The following is a 20,226-nucleotide window of genomic DNA, read 5'->3' as shown; positions in this document are numbered from 1 at the left end:
TTTGACCCAGTTTGAGGAAGAAAATTGCGCCCGCTTGGTTTGAGTGAAGGGAGAGTACCTGCCTTCACCAAGGTTAACAGTATATGGCTTCCTGGTTTTGGACACCACTTTCCAACTAGTAGCTTGACACCGTTCTTTGGGGGAACCAGACCAACAGCCCCTCCTTAGTCCTGTGTGGCGAGATCCAGTGTAGATGGTAATTGCTGGTCACACAGCAGCCATCCCTGCAGACAGACACACAGTTTGATCCCGTTTTCTCTCTTCTCTTAGGGTTGGGTGGGCAGCCTCTGGGCTGGACTTGGACTTGCTCATCCCAGCAAAGGTGACTCCCAAGTCGGCACCTGTATGGGGAGGTTTTATCAGGCTCAGTGTTGATCCTGTTGTCTGAGAACAAGTTCCAGCAGGCCAGACCCGCCAGCTTACGGGTCTGGGAAAGTCTTCTGTGGACAGTTCAGTACCAGAGCTGATTCCCACCAAGCCTCTGGGTTTGCAGGCTCCTCCCAAAGAAATAATTCTCTGTTGGACTTACAAGACCCTTAGGGATATCTCACGGTTCATGGTACATTTTCCCTTCGGATAAGTTTCTGCTCTGCGTCTCTCCCAGCCAGCCTGATGACACAGCCCAGAGGTTTCCCTGCACCCACCCTGTACCCTATACCACCTCTGTGTGCACAGGGGCTCCCTAGCTAGTAGCTCAAATAAAATAGACATTTCCAAACATGTGCACGAGCTGACGCCAGCTGGACCGGTCAGCTGCTTTGTGGGATGGCCTAAGTGACAAGGCGAGGACTTGGGACAAAAGCCCGTGGGTGCTGCTCATGCTGAGTGGCTGTTGGAGGACCCCTCCTCTCTGGCTTGCAGCCCCCATCTTAGACTTTGCCCATTGGCCAGATCAGTGGTATAGAGCTTCCTTTCACATACTCCCACAATAAGTATATTTGCAGGGCTCAGAGATGGCTCACCAGCTAAGTGCACTCACTCACTGCTCTTCCAGAGGACCCGGGTTCAATCCCCAGCACCCACATGGTAGCTCATAACCATCTGTAACTGGAGTTTCAGGGAATCTGACAACTTCTTCTGGTGCCTTCTTCTGCACTAGACGTATGCGTGGTGTATAGACATGCATGCAGGCAGAACACCCATGTACATACGATGAGTTATTTTTCAGAATTTAAAAGTAAAATACATTTTACATTGCAACTCAGAATGTATTCAATGTAGCACAAAACAAGTTATATCTCTATTGTCCTGCACTCTGTATTGTATGTTTTCCAGTATTTTTCTTTATTCTATACTTGTAATAAAGGTGGACATATCTGCTAAAATGATCTCATATTCCACAGCAGACCACAACCTGAATTTGGGGGAAAAAATGCCTAAGGTTCCTCTCTTTGCAAATTTTTCCAGATCCTCTGAACACTGTAATGGGGCAAGGGAGGGCTACCTCTGTGGACAGCTAGATCCAGGCTCCCAGTCAAGAGCTAAACTAATCCTCTCGCCCCTTTCCTGTCTAGATCTATAATGGGACCCTCAAGCGGGAGCCTGACAACAGACGCTTCAGCTCCTATAGCCAGATGGAGAACTGGAGCCGGCACTATCCCCGAGGGAGCTGTGCCACCACAGGCGCTGGCAGTGACATCTGCTTCATGCAGAAAATCAAGGCAAGCCGCAGCGAGCCTGACCTCTACTGTGACCCGAGGGGCACACTGCGCAAGGGCACACTGGGCGGCAAGGGCCAAAAGACCACCCAGAACCGATACAGCTTTTACAGCACTTGCAGCGGTCAGAAGGCTGTCAAGAAGTGTCCCGTGAGGCCGCCCTCCTGCACCTCCAAGCAAGACCCAGTGTGCATGCCGCCTATCTCCTGCAACAAGGACATGTCCTTTGGCCACTCAAGGGCCAGTTCCAAGTGAGTGCTGCAGGGCTGTGGAGGGGACAGGTGGGAGGTGATCTGCTAGCCTGGCTCACTCTGCAAGGGTCGCTCACTCCCAAGGAGGAAGGGAGAGGCTCAGTCTGTGTTCTGACTTTCCTATCGACGCCTGGAGGAGTCTCTGGTCTGATGGACCATGGATCTAGAGGAGCCTTAGAAGCGAAAAGGCCACAGAAGCTAGACATTGTGGACACAGGACTTAAGGGTGACCAGCTATGAACAGAGGGTGGCAACAGAGAGATTAGCAGGCTAATTGCTGCCACACTGTGTCTCTCGGATCGGCAACAGCAGTGCCTGGGAAAGTGTTAGAAATACTTATTTTCAGGGCTGGAGCAATGACTCAGCAGTTACCAGCACTGGCCACTCTTCCAGAAGACCCGGGTTTGATTCTCAGCACCCACGTTTGTGACTCGAAACCATCTATGAGACTCCAGTTTCAGGAGAGCCAATGTCCCTTTCCAGCCTCCAGTTATGCAAGTGGTACGCAGATACTCATGCAGGCAGAATACCCACACATATAAAATAATTAAAATAAGCTTTTGAAACTAAATAATCATTCTTGGACCCAACACAGACATCTGGAGGTCCTAGCAATGTGTTCTCTCTCTCTCTCTCTCTCTCTCTCTCTCTCTCTCTCTCTCTCTCTCTCTTTCTGTGTGTGTCTTTGTCTCTGCCTTTCTCTGTCTCTCTGTCTCTATCTATCTCTGTCTCTCTCTGTTACACACACACACACACACACACACACACACACACACCATGAAGAGAGCCATAGGCACAGGTACCTTGGGCCCACAGTAACATTAAACCTACCTTTTGAGGCTCAGAGCGGCATGAACCTTCCACTGTTTCTTATGACCTAATAACAGCTACTCACTTATTGGGCAGCTATTTAGGGAGCATCTACTCCACACTCTGTGTGTCGAGCATAGGAAGCACAGCCATGCTGGCAGCCCAGGGCAGCTCTGGAACACATTCTTGGTGACCAAGGTGGTGTGTGTCCCTCCTAGTCCAACCCCTTTCCAGGCAGACCCTGGTGAGGGGTAAGCAAAGGCCAGAGACAGCAAGCTTGCCCCAAGGCCACACATCTGGTTCTCTACCCTGTACTCTTTCCTATCAGTCTACACTGTTCTGAAAGAAAGCATAATCCAGTTTAAAGCGGACCCCTTGAAGCACAAGATGTGCTTAGTGTATCTTGACGTACTTACCCCTTGAAGTACATAAGATGTATTTAGAATAATTTGTGAAACTCTTTGGGAGACTAATCATGGCGCCATCTGCCCCAAAATGGAGGTTTAGGATTGAGTGACAAGCTACGCAGAAGGGACACTTGACTGATGAAGAGAAGGCAGTGCCTCCTCGATAGAGAACAGGTGTGCAGCTAGCCCAGGGCCAGAGAATTCTACCCCTTGAGTAGAATCCCCTTCAGAAACAAAGTTGGATGACCCTAGCTAAAACTATGGCTATTCCTTGAGCACCAGCTAGGCCAAAGCGTCAGTCTCATAAAAATGAAGAGAGGGTTCCCTCTGCAGATGCTGAGGACATCGGTGGGGTAGGGCTGACCACAGAGGGTCTGTCTCTGCCCTCTGGGCCCTTTTCTCTCCACTTGGAAGGAAGACACACTCGGGTGCAAAGGCTGCCTGTGGCTGCACACCGTGGCAGCTCAGGGAGTTCCCAGCCGAGGACTCCCTTCCTTAGAAAGGCTTCCTGGAAGGGAGACTCAGCAGGCCTGGGCTAGGCCTTCATGCCTGGAACTGAGGTTGCCTTGCTACAACCAACAGACTCTTGCCAGAGTCTAGGGAACGTGCCAGAGGTTGCAGCGAAGCCAAACACTCAGTTAAAACGGTGAACTAATAGACATTTGCTGTGGTTCAACCTAATGCACGAGCTTGAGTGACAGTCTAAGCAGTGGGCATGAACCTGACCTATGGAGTGGATGGTTTCTGAGCTGTAGAACAATCCAGTGGGCAGGGTTTTAGGACCAAGTCACAGACTGTACTATGGTGGGTGGAGTGGCTCTCTAGCCACTAGTCCCATGAAAGTGATCCTAACACAGACAAATACAGTGACTGTCAGGACGTGAAAGACTGAAAGAGAGAGAGAGAGAGAGAGAGAGAGAGAGAGAGAGAGAGAGAGAACCTGGAAGGGAAGTCAGGCAGTGATGGCACACACCTTTAATCTCCAAACTTGGGAGGCAGAGACAGGATCTCTGTTGAGTTTGAGGCCAGCCTGGTTTACAAATCGAGTTCCAGGACAGCCAGGGTTCTGTTACACAGAGAAACTGTCTCGAAAAGACAAAAAGGAAAAACCAGCCAACCAGCCAAGCATCTAGCTGGATGTGGGGAGGAAAAGAGACAGAGTAGACAGGCCTCTCACTTACTCTTCCAGGACCAGGAACAAACACAACCACAGGATAGATGAGGAGTTCCCTCTCAGGAAAGAGGGCCAAGTTTGTGCACAATATGAAGATAACTGTCACGTATTGGCCTTAGCCCCTGAGAGCAATCTCGTACCACGAGAGGGACACCCAGCACACGGCCGTTTTCCTTCCTTGTAGGGAGCCATTCACAAGATTTTCTCCAAGACAGCCTGTCCTTTTCAGCTTCCCTAGAGGGCACATGGAAGCCGTGGTATTTGAGTGTATGAGGAGGAATGTAGAGAGCGTGCTCACTGGAGTCGCCATGTTCACGCTGTAATGCCCTGCACCCTACTTTTTCAGGATCTGCAGTGAGGACATTGAGTGTAGCGGGCTGACCATCCCCAAGGCTGTGCAGTACCTGTGCTCCCAGGACGAGAAGTACCAGGCCATCGGAGCCTATTACATCCAGCACACCTGCTTCCAGGATGAATCTGCCAAGCAACAGGTAACCGGCCGCATCCCTTCCTCGATGGTGGGTCCTGAGTGTGTCAGCCTGGGCCCCACCATAGGAGAGGAGTGGACGCTTGAGCAGTTGGATCCCAGACACTGGGATGGGGAGTGCTCCTGCCATTGCAAGAGCAGAGTTTCATCTTAACCTGCAGAGGAGGCCTCCTGTGTGGACTTTGGATGGTATCTCCCCCACTGGCCATTGCTATATGAACTTTCCCTAGTGTGATATAAAATAAACAGCTGTCACTCCCTCCCACTAACAGTGTCCCGATGATAGACCAACTGCCCCCCGACAGTGTCCCAATGACAGAGCAGAATACCCATCCCATCAGAACACAAGCTGCCATGCCAATGGGTTTATTGGGCTTATTTATAGAGCGTGGTGGGTGAGTAACTTACAAGAGCTCAAGTGACCCCAAAACAAGTCTCGTCCTGGCACAGATGTGTAGATGGAGACCCCCCTCAATCTTCATCTAACCTTTCACATACTATTTACTCTGTCACCTCCAGGATCTGTGCACCTTGGAAAGAATTAAATATCTCTGGGAGGGAGGTGTGGGAAGGAGTGGCTGGACTCTCAAGAGTCAATGATTCTCTCCATCCCCACCTTCTAGTAACAAGCCCGATCTTTAAATCTTTAATTTTTATTTACTCATTTATTCTCTCTCTCTCTCTCTCTCTCTCTCTCTCTCTCTCTCTCTCTTTCTCTGTGTGTGTGTGTATGTGTGTGTGTGCCTATCTGTCTGTCTGTCTCTGTGTGTGTGTGTGTGTCTCTCTCTCTGTGTGTCTGTCTCTCTCTGTCTCTCTGTGTCTCTCTCTCTGTGTGCCTATCTGTCTGTCTGTCTCTCTGTCTCTCTCTGTGTATGTGTCTGTGTCTCTCTCTGTCTCTCTGTCTCTCTCTGTCTCTGTCTCTCTGTCTCTGTGTCTGTCTGTCTCTCTCTGTCTCTGTCTCTCTCTGTGTCTCTGTGTGTGTGTGCGCCTACCTGTCTGTCTGTCTCTCTCTCTGTCTGTCTGTCTCTCTCTGTGTGTCTCTCTCTATCTCTGTCTCTCTGTGTCTCTCTCTGTCTCTGTCTCTCTGTCGCTCTGTGTGTGTGTCTGTCTGTCTCTCTCTGTCTCTCTGTCTCTGTCTCTCTCTGTCTCTCTCTGTGTGTGTGTGTGTGTGCGCGTGCGCACGCACACGCGCGCATGAGTGTGTTTATGAAGTGGTCAGAGAACAACTGTCAGGATTCAGTCCTCCAACTGTGTGAGTTCTCCTACCTACTGTGTGCATCCTAGAGGTTGAACTCAGATCATCGGGATTTGGGACAAGCACTTCTACCCTACCCACTGACCCATCGCCCCAGACCTCAGCAAACCCAATCTTGAGGGTCTCTTACAGGCAGCTGCAGCTGCTGCAGGGTTGGTACAAACAGCAACCCTGGTCCCAGTGGGAGGATCGTGTCCTACAGCAGCCACGGAGGAGTCCCAGGGCTCAATGACAGCCATGAATTTCACAGACACCCACTCCCTCAGATTCCACTAAAGGATATGACTATTTCCCAGCCCCCAACTCCCTCCCTCCCAGCCCCTCCCCTCAGTGAAAACGGGACTCATTTATGCCCCCGCACACAGTTGGCCAGCTAGGAAAACACTTGCAAGACCACTTCATAAACACACAAACAGCTATGTGTACCACAAGTGGCTTCCAAGAAGCATGGAGGCCGTTTTCATCAAAATTTCTACCATTGGAGAGTTTCTGTGGCACCTTGTATGTGTTTGCCTCACCTTGGGATTCTGATGTACATGGAGATCCATCTTCTCCTCTGGCCTTCACTATGCTCCGGAGGAGGAAAAGATGGCTCCAGACAGAGGAGAGACTTGCTTAGGGCCCTGAGTAGGAGAGGATGGAGCTAAGCTCTGAATTCAGGGTTTCATGTCTGTGTCAGTCCCATAATCTCATTGCTGCATTTGTTTGTGGCTGACTTGTACGCTCCTGAACTGATTTTTGTTTTGGTCTGAAAACCAGTTACTTTGAGCAGAGAAAAAATATCCCACCCTCCCTTCCTTTAGATGATATATAACAACTCTCTCGGCAGGTCTATCAGCTGGGGGGCATCTGCAAGCTGGTGGACCTCCTCCGCAGCCCCAATCAGAATGTCCAGCAGGCTGCTGCCGGGGCTCTGCGCAATCTGGTGTTCAGGAGCACCACTAACAAGCTGGAGACCAGGAGGCAGAATGGGATCCGTGAGGCTGTCAGCCTCCTGAGGAGAAGCGGGAGCACGGAGATCCAGAAACAGTTGACTGGTAGGGTATTACCGAAGAGAAACCGGGGTGGGGAGTGGGCAAGATGGCAGGCTGTGTCTCTAGCCCATGCTTCTGGGCTAGGCTGAGGCACAGCCGGGTGGGTGTTACTGAGCCACAATTCAGGGGCTCCATGGCGCTGGCTTCAATGGAAATGGTGGCACCCAGATGATCACCTGGGGCGGCGTTCACCCTTCGGAAGGCATCCTCAAGGCTGGGGTGCAAGGGAAGGAGCTTTAGGTAGGGGGTATTGGGATTTGCGGGTGATAAAAGGGGAGCTAAGTCCATGGGTCGGGGTGAGAGGATCTCAAGGGATGACTGTTTACAGTACACTTACCCTGTATTCACAAAGTACATGAAGCACTCGAGATGGGGTACAGGGTGGAGAAGCCACCACGAAGACCTTGAATTAGACCAGAGAAGACAAGAATGTTCAGAGTAATAAACTGATAAGAATTCCTAGACCCGCTGTCACGGTTGATATTCTCCATGTATGGTTTCAAATGGAAAACAGAGAACATTGAGCAGTTCTGAGTCCCAAAACATATGGTTAAAAACCGCTGAGCAATTGACTGCAATTCAGGGGCTATCCCTGTGCCTGGTTCTTACCTGGGCAGAGAACTCTGAGATGTTCTCAGACCTCACAGAACCTGCAGTCGACATGGGCACTGAGCACAGGATCATGAGGAATCAGACCATGGTCTGATGGGCCAAGCCTACCTGGAAGGTGGCCATTTGTCAGAGCTAGGACTCAGGGCAGTATCACTAGACCTCAGGTTTGCAGAGCCCGCCATGTTAAGCTGACTGTGTCTGTGTGCAGGGCTGCTCTGGAACCTGTCTTCCACTGACGAGCTAAAGGAGGAACTGGTGGCCGATGCCCTGCCTGTTCTGACTGACCGGGTCATCATCCCTTTCTCTGGCTGGTGTGATGGTAACAGCAACATGTCCCGGGAAGTAGTGGACCCCGAGGTCTTCTTCAATGCCACAGGCTGCCTGAGGTGAGAGAAAAGGGTGTGTCAGATCTTTCCGCTCAGGCCCTCCCACAACCAGCCCCCATTTCAGCCAACATCCAGCCAGAGTAGCCTCTGCTGGCCTGGCCCTGCTTTCTGTGGGCTGGCTCCAGGACAGAGAGTCAGGCATTACCAATGTCTGTGAGTCTGGCTATGCCTTGCAACGTCCCGAGAGGTTCTAAATAAAGGACAGCATTGGGAATCTAAGAGTAGAAATGACCTGCTTTGGAATAGCCAGACTGGCTCAACTGAAAACCCCTCCTCCGCCCACGGAAAAATGTACTTCTTGTGCTATCTTGAAGAACATTCTCATATTCGAAAGTTTACTGATTGGCTGCTTGTGAGTCACCTCCCGCCTGAGAGCAGAAACCTTTGCCATGTTCACTGGCATGGAGATGGTGCTGCTTTGCCCAATGTTGTTTGAGTTCCACAGCAGGGTGTGGCAAAGCCCTGGTGGGGTCTGGATATTCCTGCTCTCAGAGCTCCGGGATGGCTACCGGCATGGAGTACGGAAACCATGGAGCAAGGTCCCCTTTAGGGTCTCACTTGCCACAATGGAATTTGTCCCCCAGAACTTCTGAGAACTTCCAGAGTAGGGGTGAAGTTAGTATTCGCTCTGTGTCTCCCGTTGTGCTTCTCCCAACCAGCCTCCAGCCATGGCCTCCAGGCTGTGAGACAAAGAGGCTAGGTAGATGAAAAGTCAGAGTAACTAAGGACTTTATGGGGCCACATGACTGCTGGATGTGACAGCGCACATACACACACACACACACACACACACACACACACACACACACACACACGCACGCACGTACACACATCCTGTGCATGCACCATACACACCACCTTAGGCAGGAGGACCCACAGTGCTTGGGAACGAACACATCTTCATTAAAGACAACTACATCTGGACCCCAGGTTAACCCTTATGGTCTAGCACCTCCTCAGATCTGCTCTGCTTCCACAAAAAAAAAAAAAAAATACAAGCAGCAGCTTCTAAACGCCTGACCCTCATATGGCCACTAGAGGGCAGGAGCTGGGCCGCCAGATGCGGTGGAGCTCTTGAGGGTCTTGTTCCTGGGGCTACAGGACAGAAACAATTGAGTTCAAAGGAGACCCCTTTCAGCCGGGGCCAGGCAGACCTGAATGAATCTTTTCCTTCTCTCTTTTTCTTCATTTATTTTTCTCTCTTCCCCTCTTCTTCCGGCTACAACTTTTATATTCTGCACTGTGCTGTCTGCCGCTCTTCACTGCGCATGCCCACTGCACTCTGCTCATCCCTGCCCTGCCCTCTCATCACCCCATCCACATCCTCCTTCCCGGTTCTCTCTCACAGGAATCTGAGTTCAGCTGATGCTGGCCGCCAGACTATGCGGAACTACTCTGGGCTCATTGACTCCCTCATGGCCTATGTCCAGAACTGTGTGGCTGCCAGCCGCTGCGATGACAAGGTGAGGGTGCAGGCCCCTGGTGACCCCTCCATCCCCAATCCTGCAGTCTGTGCCCATAGCTGCAAATCCCAGGGCCACACACTTAAGTCGGGGACTCTCCTAGTCCTGATATTTCTCTCCCAGAACCCGTAAGTCAAGGTTATACTTTCCGAGTGCTTGTGAAATCTGTCTCAGAGACAGAACACGAGCAGAGGCAGGAACAGTGGAGGAGACATCTGGAACGTGCTTGGGCTCGGGGGACCACATTGTTCTTGTGGTGCTGAGGCCACAAAAGTATTCTTAGGGGCCCCGTTTCCTTTCTGAGATGAAACTTGTACCAGTTTCACCTCCAGAAACACCATTGGAAGGTCACCCTCTTGCCTTCTCTAGACTTCTGGATGCAGCAGCACGCACAGATTGAAAAGCAGTTTGTGAAGAAAAAATAAATAGAGGCTGGGATACTCCCAGCACAGCTGAGCACAGCTCAGGACACAGAGGTCTAGTCCGTCCCCACACCCAGGATACCAGGGACATCAGTGAAGGGGGATCTCTGTCTCTTGCTTCCTTCTATGGAAGCGATAGCAGGTCCTCCAAGAACAGCCTTGTTGTTAAACTGCAGGACAAAGAGCTTCCCTTCCTCTTGCTCTGTGCACATCTCCTTTACCCAGATAGCCCCAAAGCAATAGAAGTCAGGTTCACCCTGGTCCTAACAGGGACCAAGTGCTGATCTAAGCGTAACTCCCAAGCCCTACCCTGGAGGCTCACTGAAAGCAAATCAGCTGTGAATCCAAATGCTCCTGTGAGGTCCTCCGAGTCCAGGCCTCACTGTCGGTATGCAGGCAGCATCTTTAATGCTGGAGGCTATGGGGTGACCATGGGAAGAGGGGACAGCAAAGACTGTAGTGACCAGATGCTTTGAAAAGCCAGAAGGAACTGGGGCTGGAGAAGACGTTTTCGTCTTCTGCCCCCCATGTGGTTGGTAGCAGTAAGTGGTCACTACTGCTTGCTATGTGTGCTATGTGCAAGGCTCCATGATTGGTCCTTTTCGTGTGCAGTTGCCCCTCAGTCACCATAGACGTTGGTCCAAATTCCCATGCACACCTAATCCACAGTCTCAAGCCTTTCCATAAAAGGAACGTATAGAGGGTATATTCACATATAACCTGTTCACACTCCTTTGTGTACCTTAAATCATCTGTAAGTTACTTAGAAAACCTAGTATAATATAAAGGCCAAATAAATAGTTGTTAATAATGCCTAGAAAGAAATCTATATGTTTAGAAATGCCTTTTAAAAGAAAACTAATTTCGATTTGTTGATTCTGTGGGTGCATGCAGAACTGAGGGCCTAGTGCATAATCTACTCCACTAACCAAGAGAAGTGAGGCTCGCCCAGTTTACAATTGAGGAAGCTGAGGCCCATAAAGGTGTGGCAGGTCGTACAGACTCAGACAGGCAGGAAGTAACAGAGGCTGGGATTATGTCCTATTCCCAGGGTGCACCTGTGAGTTCTTTCCAGACTGACAGTGGTACAGGCCATTCTGAATACTCAGAGTAGGTGGCGGGCCCGGAAATCTGTTGGCACAGTACTCAGGCATCTCTCCTTGCCCCCAGTCTGTGGAGAACTGCATGTGTATCCTGCATAACCTCTCATACCGCCTGGACGCCGAGGTGCCCACCCGCTACCGGCAGCTGGAGTACAACACCCGCAATGCCTACACCGAGAAGTCCTCCACTGGCTGCTTCAGCAACAGGGGTGACAAGATGATGGTGAGTAGTGCCCACCGTGGAGCGAGGGCCCCTCCCCAAGCACCCACCAGGTCTACCTTCCTGCAGCCCTCTCCTCTTGGAACCAGAAAACAACCCTAAGGATGGGTCCTGGTCAAAGCCTTGTTCTTGGAAGGATACTACGATCCAGGAACTGCAGCAGGGAACCCACACGGGCTGTAGCAGCCCAGGCCAACCTTTCTGCAGGCCTCCATTCTTCTTACTGTATAGTGAGACAACCATCCTTCTCTGCCTGATCTTTGAGCATTAGAGAAACAGTAGAAAGAACTCTTACCATCTTGGGCAAAGGTTCCTAGCACTTCCTGGGCCTCCTAAGAAAGACGCTATAGACGAAAGCCAGGATGTAGAAGCCAGGTTAGCCTGGACATCCCGAAGTAGCTAAAATTCTCAGCATCTTGCTGCCAGCCCCTAGTGTGGCCTTACACAATTGGAGGCCCAGGGGTGATGCTGCCCAGAACATACTTCTGAGATGCTCCCCAGAGACCATCTAGAGATCCATAGTCAGTTCTCTCACTTTGGGGGTCCTGGGATGCACAGAAGAAAGAGAAACATGGGGGCAGTCTTCCCCTATCCTTCCCAACAGAACCCACAACCTGAAACTGGGGGAGAGGCAGAATGCCTGGGTATGTTATATCATCAGGCTCCTCACTGACGTGCTGTCTGTCTACAGAACAACAACTATGACTGCCCACTCCCTGAGGAAGAGACCAACCCCAAGGGCAGCAGCTGGCTGTACCACTCAGATGCCATCCGCACCTACCTGAACCTCATGGGCAAGAGCAAGAAAGACGCTACCTTGGAGGCCTGTGCCGGGGCCCTGCAGAACCTGACCGCCAGCAAGGGCCTGGTGAGGATTCCCACCCTCCCATTTCCCCAGCCTTTGCCCCGCATCTCCCACCAGACTATCCTTTCCCGGGCTGAGTCTCTCAAACATATCTGGCTCTGAGTAAGCTTGGAGCTACAGGTGGGAGCATGTTGGGCCTTGGGCCAGAGCAGTGACAGGGACAGACATCCTCCTGCCCTCTGAGAACTTCTGGGTAGTGCCCACATTATAATCTCTTGCCCTTGGGGCTGACCAGTTGAGCCGTGTATGCAGTAGAGGACATTTGATGAACTGATAGGTAAATCGAGTTTGAGGAACGGGCAGATTCGGAGAAAGTGGTGCTGGAATCAGCCTGGAAGTTTAAGGGTTAGATGGTGTAGGGTAAAACCAGAGGGTAGTTGGTAGTTTCTAGCTGTTGTTCCCTAGATATAGTTAGGACAAAAGAGACTTGGGCAGTAGTAGACATGGGTAACCTGAGGTCAGGTAGCTTCCCTGGTTGTGAGAAGGATGAGTCTGGAGTCTCAAAGGACCCCAAACTGGCCTACATTAGGTCTTACCAAGATGTCAGTTTGAGATCCAGATGAGCAGGCTTGCAAGGGATGCCAGTTCCACCTCTATGTGGACCCAAATCCTTTTTAATCCATCTTGGTCTCGGGCAAGCTGTCAGTAAATGTGGACTGGACTCTACAAAGAGTGGAGACTTTGAAGACGATAACCAGATTTTTTTCAGTTGTCATTTGCCCTTGGCCATGTGGTTTCACGTAAACAGATACGGAGAGAGGTGTCTGAGATAGAAGAGTCGAGAGAGTGAGTGGGAATGGGACAGTGCTAGTCTAGACACGAATCCTGAATCACCATGACAGAGAGAAATGACCCTTTCTCTGCCTACCCACATGAGTCTCAGATTGACCCCACCAGGCACAGGGATGGATACACAGGGGCAGGTAAAGTCTGACCCTTCATAGTTACCTAGTCCTGAGCAATTTTGTCTCCTCCCAACTTGCTGATGAAAGAGAAAAGGCTTAGGGTTTTTTGGTTGGTTGGTTAGTTGGTTTGAGGTGTTTGTTTGTTTGTTTTTGCTTGGGATTATCTGCCTCTCCACTAACTATGGTACCTGGAGGCCACAGACCAACTCCTCCTTGGATCTTCTCTCTTAGATGTCGAATGGTATGAGTCAGTTGATTGGAATAAAGGAAAAGGGCTTGCCACAAATAGCCCGTCTCCTGCAATCTGGCAATTCGGATGTGGTGCGGTCTGGGGCCTCTCTGCTGAGCAACATGTCTCGCCACCCTGTGCTGCACAGAGTGATGGGTAAGAGCCCCTGTCCTCTCTTCCATCCACACAGGACACACAGGCCCGTGCTTTCTAGAGCCTTCTAGAAGGTAATCCTCAAACTGTTCCATAGTGCAAGTATGCTGGGGCTGGGGGAAGTTGGCTCAAGAGAGGTGTGGGAGGGAATTCTCACCTTACAGGTGAGTCTACAGAAATCCATCTGAATTGGAGTCCCGGTGGGTCCTTGAGGGGCTACCTTTCTTGCTTCCTGACCCCATTCCTCAACTCCTTTCACTATAGGGAATCAGGTGTTCCCAGAGGTAACCAGACTCCTCACTAGCCACACCGGCAATACCAGCAACTCTGAAGATATCCTGTCCTCTGCCTGCTACACTGTGAGGAACCTGATGACCTCGCAGCCTCAGATGGCCAAGCAGTACTTCTCCAACAGCATGCTCAACAATGTCTTCAACTTGTGCCGCAACAGGTGGGCAGAGGAGGGACCTAATCCCCACCCCCTCACCCCCCAACACACAGTAGAACTTAGGGAGCAGAGAACAGGATGCCTAAAGGAGGCAGGGAACAGGAGGAGGGAGAGGTTCTAGAAGCTGAATGCTAAAGGGCTGTGGCTTCTGCCCCAAGTCCTTGAAATGCATAGAGGGGACAGTCTACTCCTTAGCTGAGAGACATGCGGGACTCTGGACTATCTGAGGGTCAGCAGGAAGCACAGAAGAATCAGGGCCAATTATATGAGAATGTTTTTCTTGCTTTGTGGGACTCTTTCTTCAACCAGGGATAGAGAACCATCTTCAGAGGTGTCTCCAGATGGGTGGGGGGTGTGAGATGGTCCCACTGGGTGATGGCTCAGGCTCACTGTTCCTCTCAGAGTTCCTCTTTCATATACTCAGAGCCACCCCACACCTCTGGACCCTAAAGAGGCGGGTGGCAAGGGAAGGGTGTTCCTGTGTCACCAGGACTCTCATCTCACAAACTCACCTCCCACCTGCATAGTGCCTCCTCACCTAAGGCTGCCGAGGCTGCCCGGCTACTCCTGTCTGACATGTGGGCCAGCAAGGAGCTGCAGAGTGTCCTCAGGCAGGTAAGAGCATAGACCAGCAGCCCTCCTGGCCAGACCCTTCCCACACTTGCCCTGCACTAAAGTCCTAGCGGATTGGGAAGAGAGAGCAAGATTTGTGCACCTCACAAAGCAAGGAGAGGCTGACTCAAGGGGAGAGTCAGGAGCTGATTTGAGCATCGTGAGTGTGAGCAGGGCTCTGACCAGAAGATCTACCTCAGGTGTCTTGCATGTTGGGGGTGGAGGAAAGACGAGAGAGGCCCAACATGAGAACACTTAGACCAGTGGTTCTCAACCTTCCCAATGCCATGACCCTTTAGTACAGTTCCTCATGTTGTGGTGGCCCCCAACCATAAAATTATTTTCATTGCTACTTTATAACTGTGGTTTTGCTACTGTTATGGATAGTAATGTCAATACCTTTGGAGATAAAAGTTTGCCAAAGGGCCAACTGCTGACTTAGAGCAGGGTAGCAAGAAGTTGGGACAAAGGGAACACCAGCCATTTGGGAACACAGTATGTCCTAGAAAGGTTCAGGGCTTAGTTATGGTGCCCTTTCGATTTCGACTAAAGAGTTTGCCCATGTACCTTTGTCTCTGGAGAAGCACTAGGCCTGTCCTCAGCCACCTGAGACCCAGAAAAGCCAACTGTCATGGCACACAGGAGAATCTCTAGGAGATACAGGAATTCAAAACCATCCTTGGTGTCTTAGTTATTGCTGCAATAAAAGGACATGACCCAAAAGCAAGTTGTGGAGGAGACACACACAGGGCAAGAACCTGGAGGCAGGAGCTGATGCAGAGGCCATGGAGGGATGTTACTTACTGGATTGCTTCCCCTGGCTTGCTCAGCTTGCTCTCTTATAGAACCCAGGACTACCAGCCCAGGGATGACACCACCCACAATGACCTGGGACCCCCCCAACCCCCCATCAATCACTGGCCAGGCTCCTGACCAGGCATCAGGCCCCACACTGCTTGTCCTATGATGAATCACGTGTCTGTTTCTCCCCTTGCAGCAAGGTTTCGATAGGAACATGATGGGAAACATAGCTGGGGCCAACAACTTCAGAAACTTCACCTCCCGGTTCTAAGAAGAGAGTGTGCAAGCAAGTTCAACTTGCAGGTGAGAATCGGCCTGCCCCATGGCAAAGGGGTGCTTCCAGATCACCACTACAGCCTCTCGGAGTCCGGGCCTGTGCAGTTAGGAAGAAGCATCATTTGGCCTAACAGGCAGTTGGGCTCTGACTAACAGGGTGAAGAAGACAGCCATGGAGAACCCTAGCTGAGAAGACAGGTGGTCCCATCACAGGGCATTAGGGATACGTAATGTTTTATTAACACTGGAAGGGGGTTGGGGATTTAGCTCAGTGGTAGAGCGCTTGCCTAGCAAGCACAAGGCCCTGGGTTCGGTCCCCAGCTCTGGAAAAAAAAAAAAAAAACACTGGAAGGGCCAGGAGTCTGGGTGGGACCACTGAGGACAGCTGTGTAGGTAACTCACTGCGCAAGCCAGGTGGTGCCATTCACAGGTGGGTTACATAGTACGCAGTTATGTGCCAGTCTGGGTTAGGTCAGCTGCAGCTTGCTTTCCTTCTTATTTCTTCTAACTCTTTTGTTTATGTGTATGGGCATCTTGCTTACACATGGATTTGTAACTTTTATTTTCCTGTAATATTAAATTGTTATCTCTGAGGCTAACCTAGGCCTAGTCCTGGAAGCTTCTATCTTTGATACAATCTTATCCAAGCCCAGAATGTTTTCAGCCTCTGAGACTTGCTGCTGAATAAGCTCGCCCTTGTTCTTTCTGAGCTCTGGCTGATTGGCTCAATTCAGTCGGTCTGGCTCAAACTTCTCTCCAAGCTGACTGACTCAATCTGGCTTCTCTCGCTTTCTCCTGAATTGCTCTGCTTGGCCTCAAATTAACTCTAGTGAATTGTTCTAATCGTCTGGCTCCTTCTCATTCTCTGGCTCCTTCTGTCTTCACCTGTGTCTAGCTTGTTCTCTCTCTGCAACCTGTCTCTGCAAAAATGGCCTTCTGTCCTGCACTGTCCCGTGACTAGCTTCCCTTTCCTCTCTTTTCTGACGAGAGTCAAACTCTTTCTCTGATTCGTCACTTTGTCTGTCACTCAATTAGACATCACTTTCAATCATTGGTGTTTCCTTCTTCAAACTAACTTTACCTTCATTGTTTTTGACTAAAGGTATTTCACTAAGGGCATATCTGTATTCCAGCCAGATGGATTGAAGGTGTGTTCTAAGGCTGAGCTACTCCACAACTAGAAACAGCTTTGTTTTTTTCAGTAAATAACACAATCTTAGGATTCACAGTGTGATCAAATATCCTGTAACAGCCAGGTGACCAAGGAGACCAGAAGAGAGCATCAAATCCTCTAGAACTGGAGTTACAGACAGTCGTGAGCCACCACGTGGGCACTAAGAATCAAACCCTAGTCCTCTGGAAGAGCAGCATATGAGTTTAACCACTGACCCATCTCTCTAGTCCCTCCATCCTTCCTAAAACCCATGCTGATTCTATATGTGCTTAGAGTGGACAAGCTTCGCTTCCAGGTGATGCTTCTAGAGACAGGAAGTGCAAATCCTACACACTGTCAAAGCTTTGCAAGCTAAGCACTCACCAGAATCGACTGGGATGCTGGCCTTCCTTTCGTCTTAGCAATTCTGATCTGATAGCCCTTAAGTAGCCCTGAAGTGAAGCACAGAAAAAATTTATTTTTAAGTGGCTATTCAAAGGGTTTCTCGTATAGATAAGCCAAGAACTTAAATATCGAAGCAGACACATTTGAGAAGGCGTGAGTGAGAAGCGGCTTGCAGTACGGGTCAGACCTTCCGGTGTGGCAATGTCTCCCTACCTGTATGTTGTGGTTGTTGGGACTTTAATCTGCAGCCTAACACATTCTAGGCAAATATTCTACCAATGGCTTCTAACGCCTACCCTCCTTTGTTTATATTTTGTCCCGAGATAGGGTCCTCCTATGTCTCCTAGACTAGCCTCAGACTTGTTCTGTAGCCTAGGTTGGCCTTGAACACGTGACTCTATTGCCTCAGCCAAGTGACTAGTACTACAGGTCTACACTGCCATGCCCAGCTTTCACTGCCCTCTAATGTGATCATTTCTCTTTCCAGAAAGACACGACCCAGCTGAGAAGACCTCAGGCCTTGAGGATGGGTAACCTGCTCCATCCTGGGCAGTATCTGGAGACGTTCAGATGCAACCAAGAGCAGCCTGAAAACTGTGGATGATGGAAATAATTTTTGATTCCTTTTTTTTTCCTTAGGGGAACTGGCAGGCTATAGGGTTGGGGAGGTTGGGTGGGGGGACTTTCTTGAGTTAAAGGGGGCTTACATCTGATGTCAATACTTTCTTCTCTGAGAAACAGTATATATATAATGTGTATAATGTAAGTATGTGTGTGCGGTATACCTGTGTGTGTCCACGCATGTGTTTGTGTGTGTGTGTGTGTGTGTGTGTGTGTGTGTGTGTGTGTGCGCGCCTAAAAGCATAACCAACAAGTGAAACAGGCTGGGTGTGCAGATCCTTTGCAGTTCACAGGCAGCACGGGGGACTCTCGGTGTCTCCCTTTATAGACACATGGGCTGCACCTACACGAAAGTTTTAGCCAGTGGAGCCCCAGACTTCAGAGAGTCTGCAAGCAGCTATTTTGGGAGAAAGGAAGTAAGAATAGCACTGGAAGCCAGAGCTGTGGGGATGACTACTTGTGTTCTCTCGTCTCCTCAAGGGGATGGGGTGGGAACAGGTGGGCACTGGGCACCTGCCTGCTCAGGCTTCTCACAGAACAGGAGAGGAAAACTGGAAATTATTTGCAATGTGCTTCAGACCCCGCTTGCTGAGTGTCAGGTGAGGGAGTGCTTGGGGCAGGGAGAGTGACCCAGAGGCTGACAGAAGGGAATTTGGATGGATGAACCATGAAAAGGAAGTGTCCTGTTAGGGCATCAGCTAGCCCACATCCCAGCCATTAGCTTCTTTCTTCATGAACGCTGGCTGTCCTGTCTGCACTCTGTCTCTGTGAAACAAAATGCCTAGTGGGGTAGAGGTGGCCAACCCTAGGGACCCAGACTTCCCACTGCAGACTGTATTACCAAAGAACTTCTGAGAACCACATGAGTGAGCCTGTCTGTGTGAAGCTCCCTGGACGGATGACTGGGTGGGACAGCGCTCAGCCTTCCCCCTGGAGCTCCTCATGTCTAGGCTAGTGCTTCTCCGCTGGTGTGGTTAGTGCTGAGTGGACAAGAGGGATCAGGGCCACACCTCTCTCGAGGAGGATACAGAATGCTCCCTGGCCCAGCCCTCTTCTTACCCCAGCTGTAAGACCGAAAAACCCCTCTGTGGCTCAGGGTGGCCTAGTAAAAGATCTGTCCATTGAGGGTGGAGGTCAGATACATGAGACATTGTCCCTGAGAGGTGTCCTAAGTCATCTATCCGGTGTACTCTGGCACTTTAAGTCTGCAACATCTTTCCCTGTTTGGCTCATATGGGAATCTGCCTCCTACCTCACCTTTTCTCCAATACCAGTGTGGGATGTTGTCCCAGCACACTCTCCTCGGGTATGCTTCCTGTGATCTCCCTTGACAATCACTGGGATCCAAAACAGTCTATTTCTTAAAACATGCCATTGTCACACTACTCTGTACAGACAGTGTCTGAAGGAAGCACTTAAAGTATAACAATAAATAAAACCTACCATACCCCTGCCCCATATAGTATATGTCCACCCAAGAAAGGATACCCAGGTCCTGGGCTGTAAGGACTGTCCACTTACTCAGTAAGTTTGAGAGAATCTTGGAGAGTGCTCAAGTCACCAAGTGAAACTGTTAAAGGCCCTGAACAATGACATTCCCACCCAACACCCCCAGCACAGTCCTCACTTCCTGCAGCCCATGGGCTGTTCTCCTTTCCCTGGGAGGAAGATTTGTTGGGCCCACGCTTTGCTTTGGGGATGAAGCAGGTCTTAGACACCAAGGGATCAGGCCAATTATGGTAACTTCTTCCATGACCTCAAGCTGGCCAGGTAGGCTGGGCCCAACATATGCCTGTCATTCAGGGGCAAAATGAAGAGGACTTATGAGTACATTCCTAGAAGCAGGGAGTAAGGGGCTGGCTGGACTTTATCCCAGACCTGTCTTCATGTTTTAAATCAAATATGTCTCCTACTTCCATGCCTAAAACAGGTCACAATTTAGGACCAAAGGACAGAGGCCCTGTATCTTCCTTGACTTTTGCGCTTGCTGCAGTGTCTAGGACCCTCCGTCCAGCCCTCATTCTCCTTGATCCATCTTGTATGTTTCCTTGTATGATACATCATGTATTTGCTTTGTCAAAATATAGGAAATCAATAAACTGCTTAGTGTTTCTTTGAAGTTTTTCAAGCCTTGTATTATTCGGGATACTGTTCAGGGATGAAGGGCCTTCTCGCCAACATCTCGGCCTACTGACTGTGTATCAGGCAAGGGTTGAAAATGTCACCCAAGAGTGTTCACAGATTCCTGATCCACTGTAGTTCGTGTGAACACCGTGCTCCAAGATTCAGGGTTTGCTGTCCTAATTTTCAAGTAGGCAGGGCTTAGGAGGGAACAGATGTGACTAATGTCACCCAGGTTACAAGTGGGAAAGTCATTGTGAGCACAGCCCCAGCCATCCTGGCTGGAGGAGGGAAAATTTCAAGGGGGAAGACTTAGGAGCTCAGGTTCCCAAAATGCCTGTGCCATGTGGGTTTT

The 20,226-nt window shown here is 50.3% G+C and overlaps 1 protein-coding gene across 1 annotated transcript in view; it reads left to right on the top strand.

Moving 5' to 3' along the window:
- Pkp1 (plakophilin 1) overlaps nucleotides 1–19,869 on the top strand; it is a 47,868-nt gene extending 27,999 nt beyond the window's left edge. The window contains 12 exon segments of the mRNA NM_001394216.2: nucleotides 1,515–1,909; nucleotides 4,647–4,791; nucleotides 6,872–7,079; nucleotides 7,897–8,074; nucleotides 9,423–9,537; nucleotides 11,130–11,285; nucleotides 11,974–12,150; nucleotides 13,284–13,437; nucleotides 13,699–13,885; nucleotides 14,410–14,497; nucleotides 15,492–15,598; nucleotides 17,617–19,869. Coding sequence (NP_001381145.1) covers nucleotides 1,515–1,909; nucleotides 4,647–4,791; nucleotides 6,872–7,079; nucleotides 7,897–8,074; nucleotides 9,423–9,537; nucleotides 11,130–11,285; nucleotides 11,974–12,150; nucleotides 13,284–13,437; nucleotides 13,699–13,885; nucleotides 14,410–14,497; nucleotides 15,492–15,566 — 1,878 coding nt within the window. The 3' untranslated portion in view covers nucleotides 15,567–15,598; nucleotides 17,617–19,869.
- The last annotated feature ends 357 nt before the right edge of the window (nucleotides 19,870–20,226 follow it).

Source organism: Rattus norvegicus, chromosome 13 (genome assembly GCF_021556685.1).
Source record: "Rattus norvegicus strain SHRSP/BbbUtx chromosome 13, alternate assembly SHRSP_T2T, whole genome shotgun sequence".
NCBI lineage: Eukaryota > Metazoa > Chordata > Mammalia > Rodentia > Muridae > Rattus > Rattus norvegicus.
This window is presented reverse-complemented; position numbering and strand designations above follow the sequence as displayed.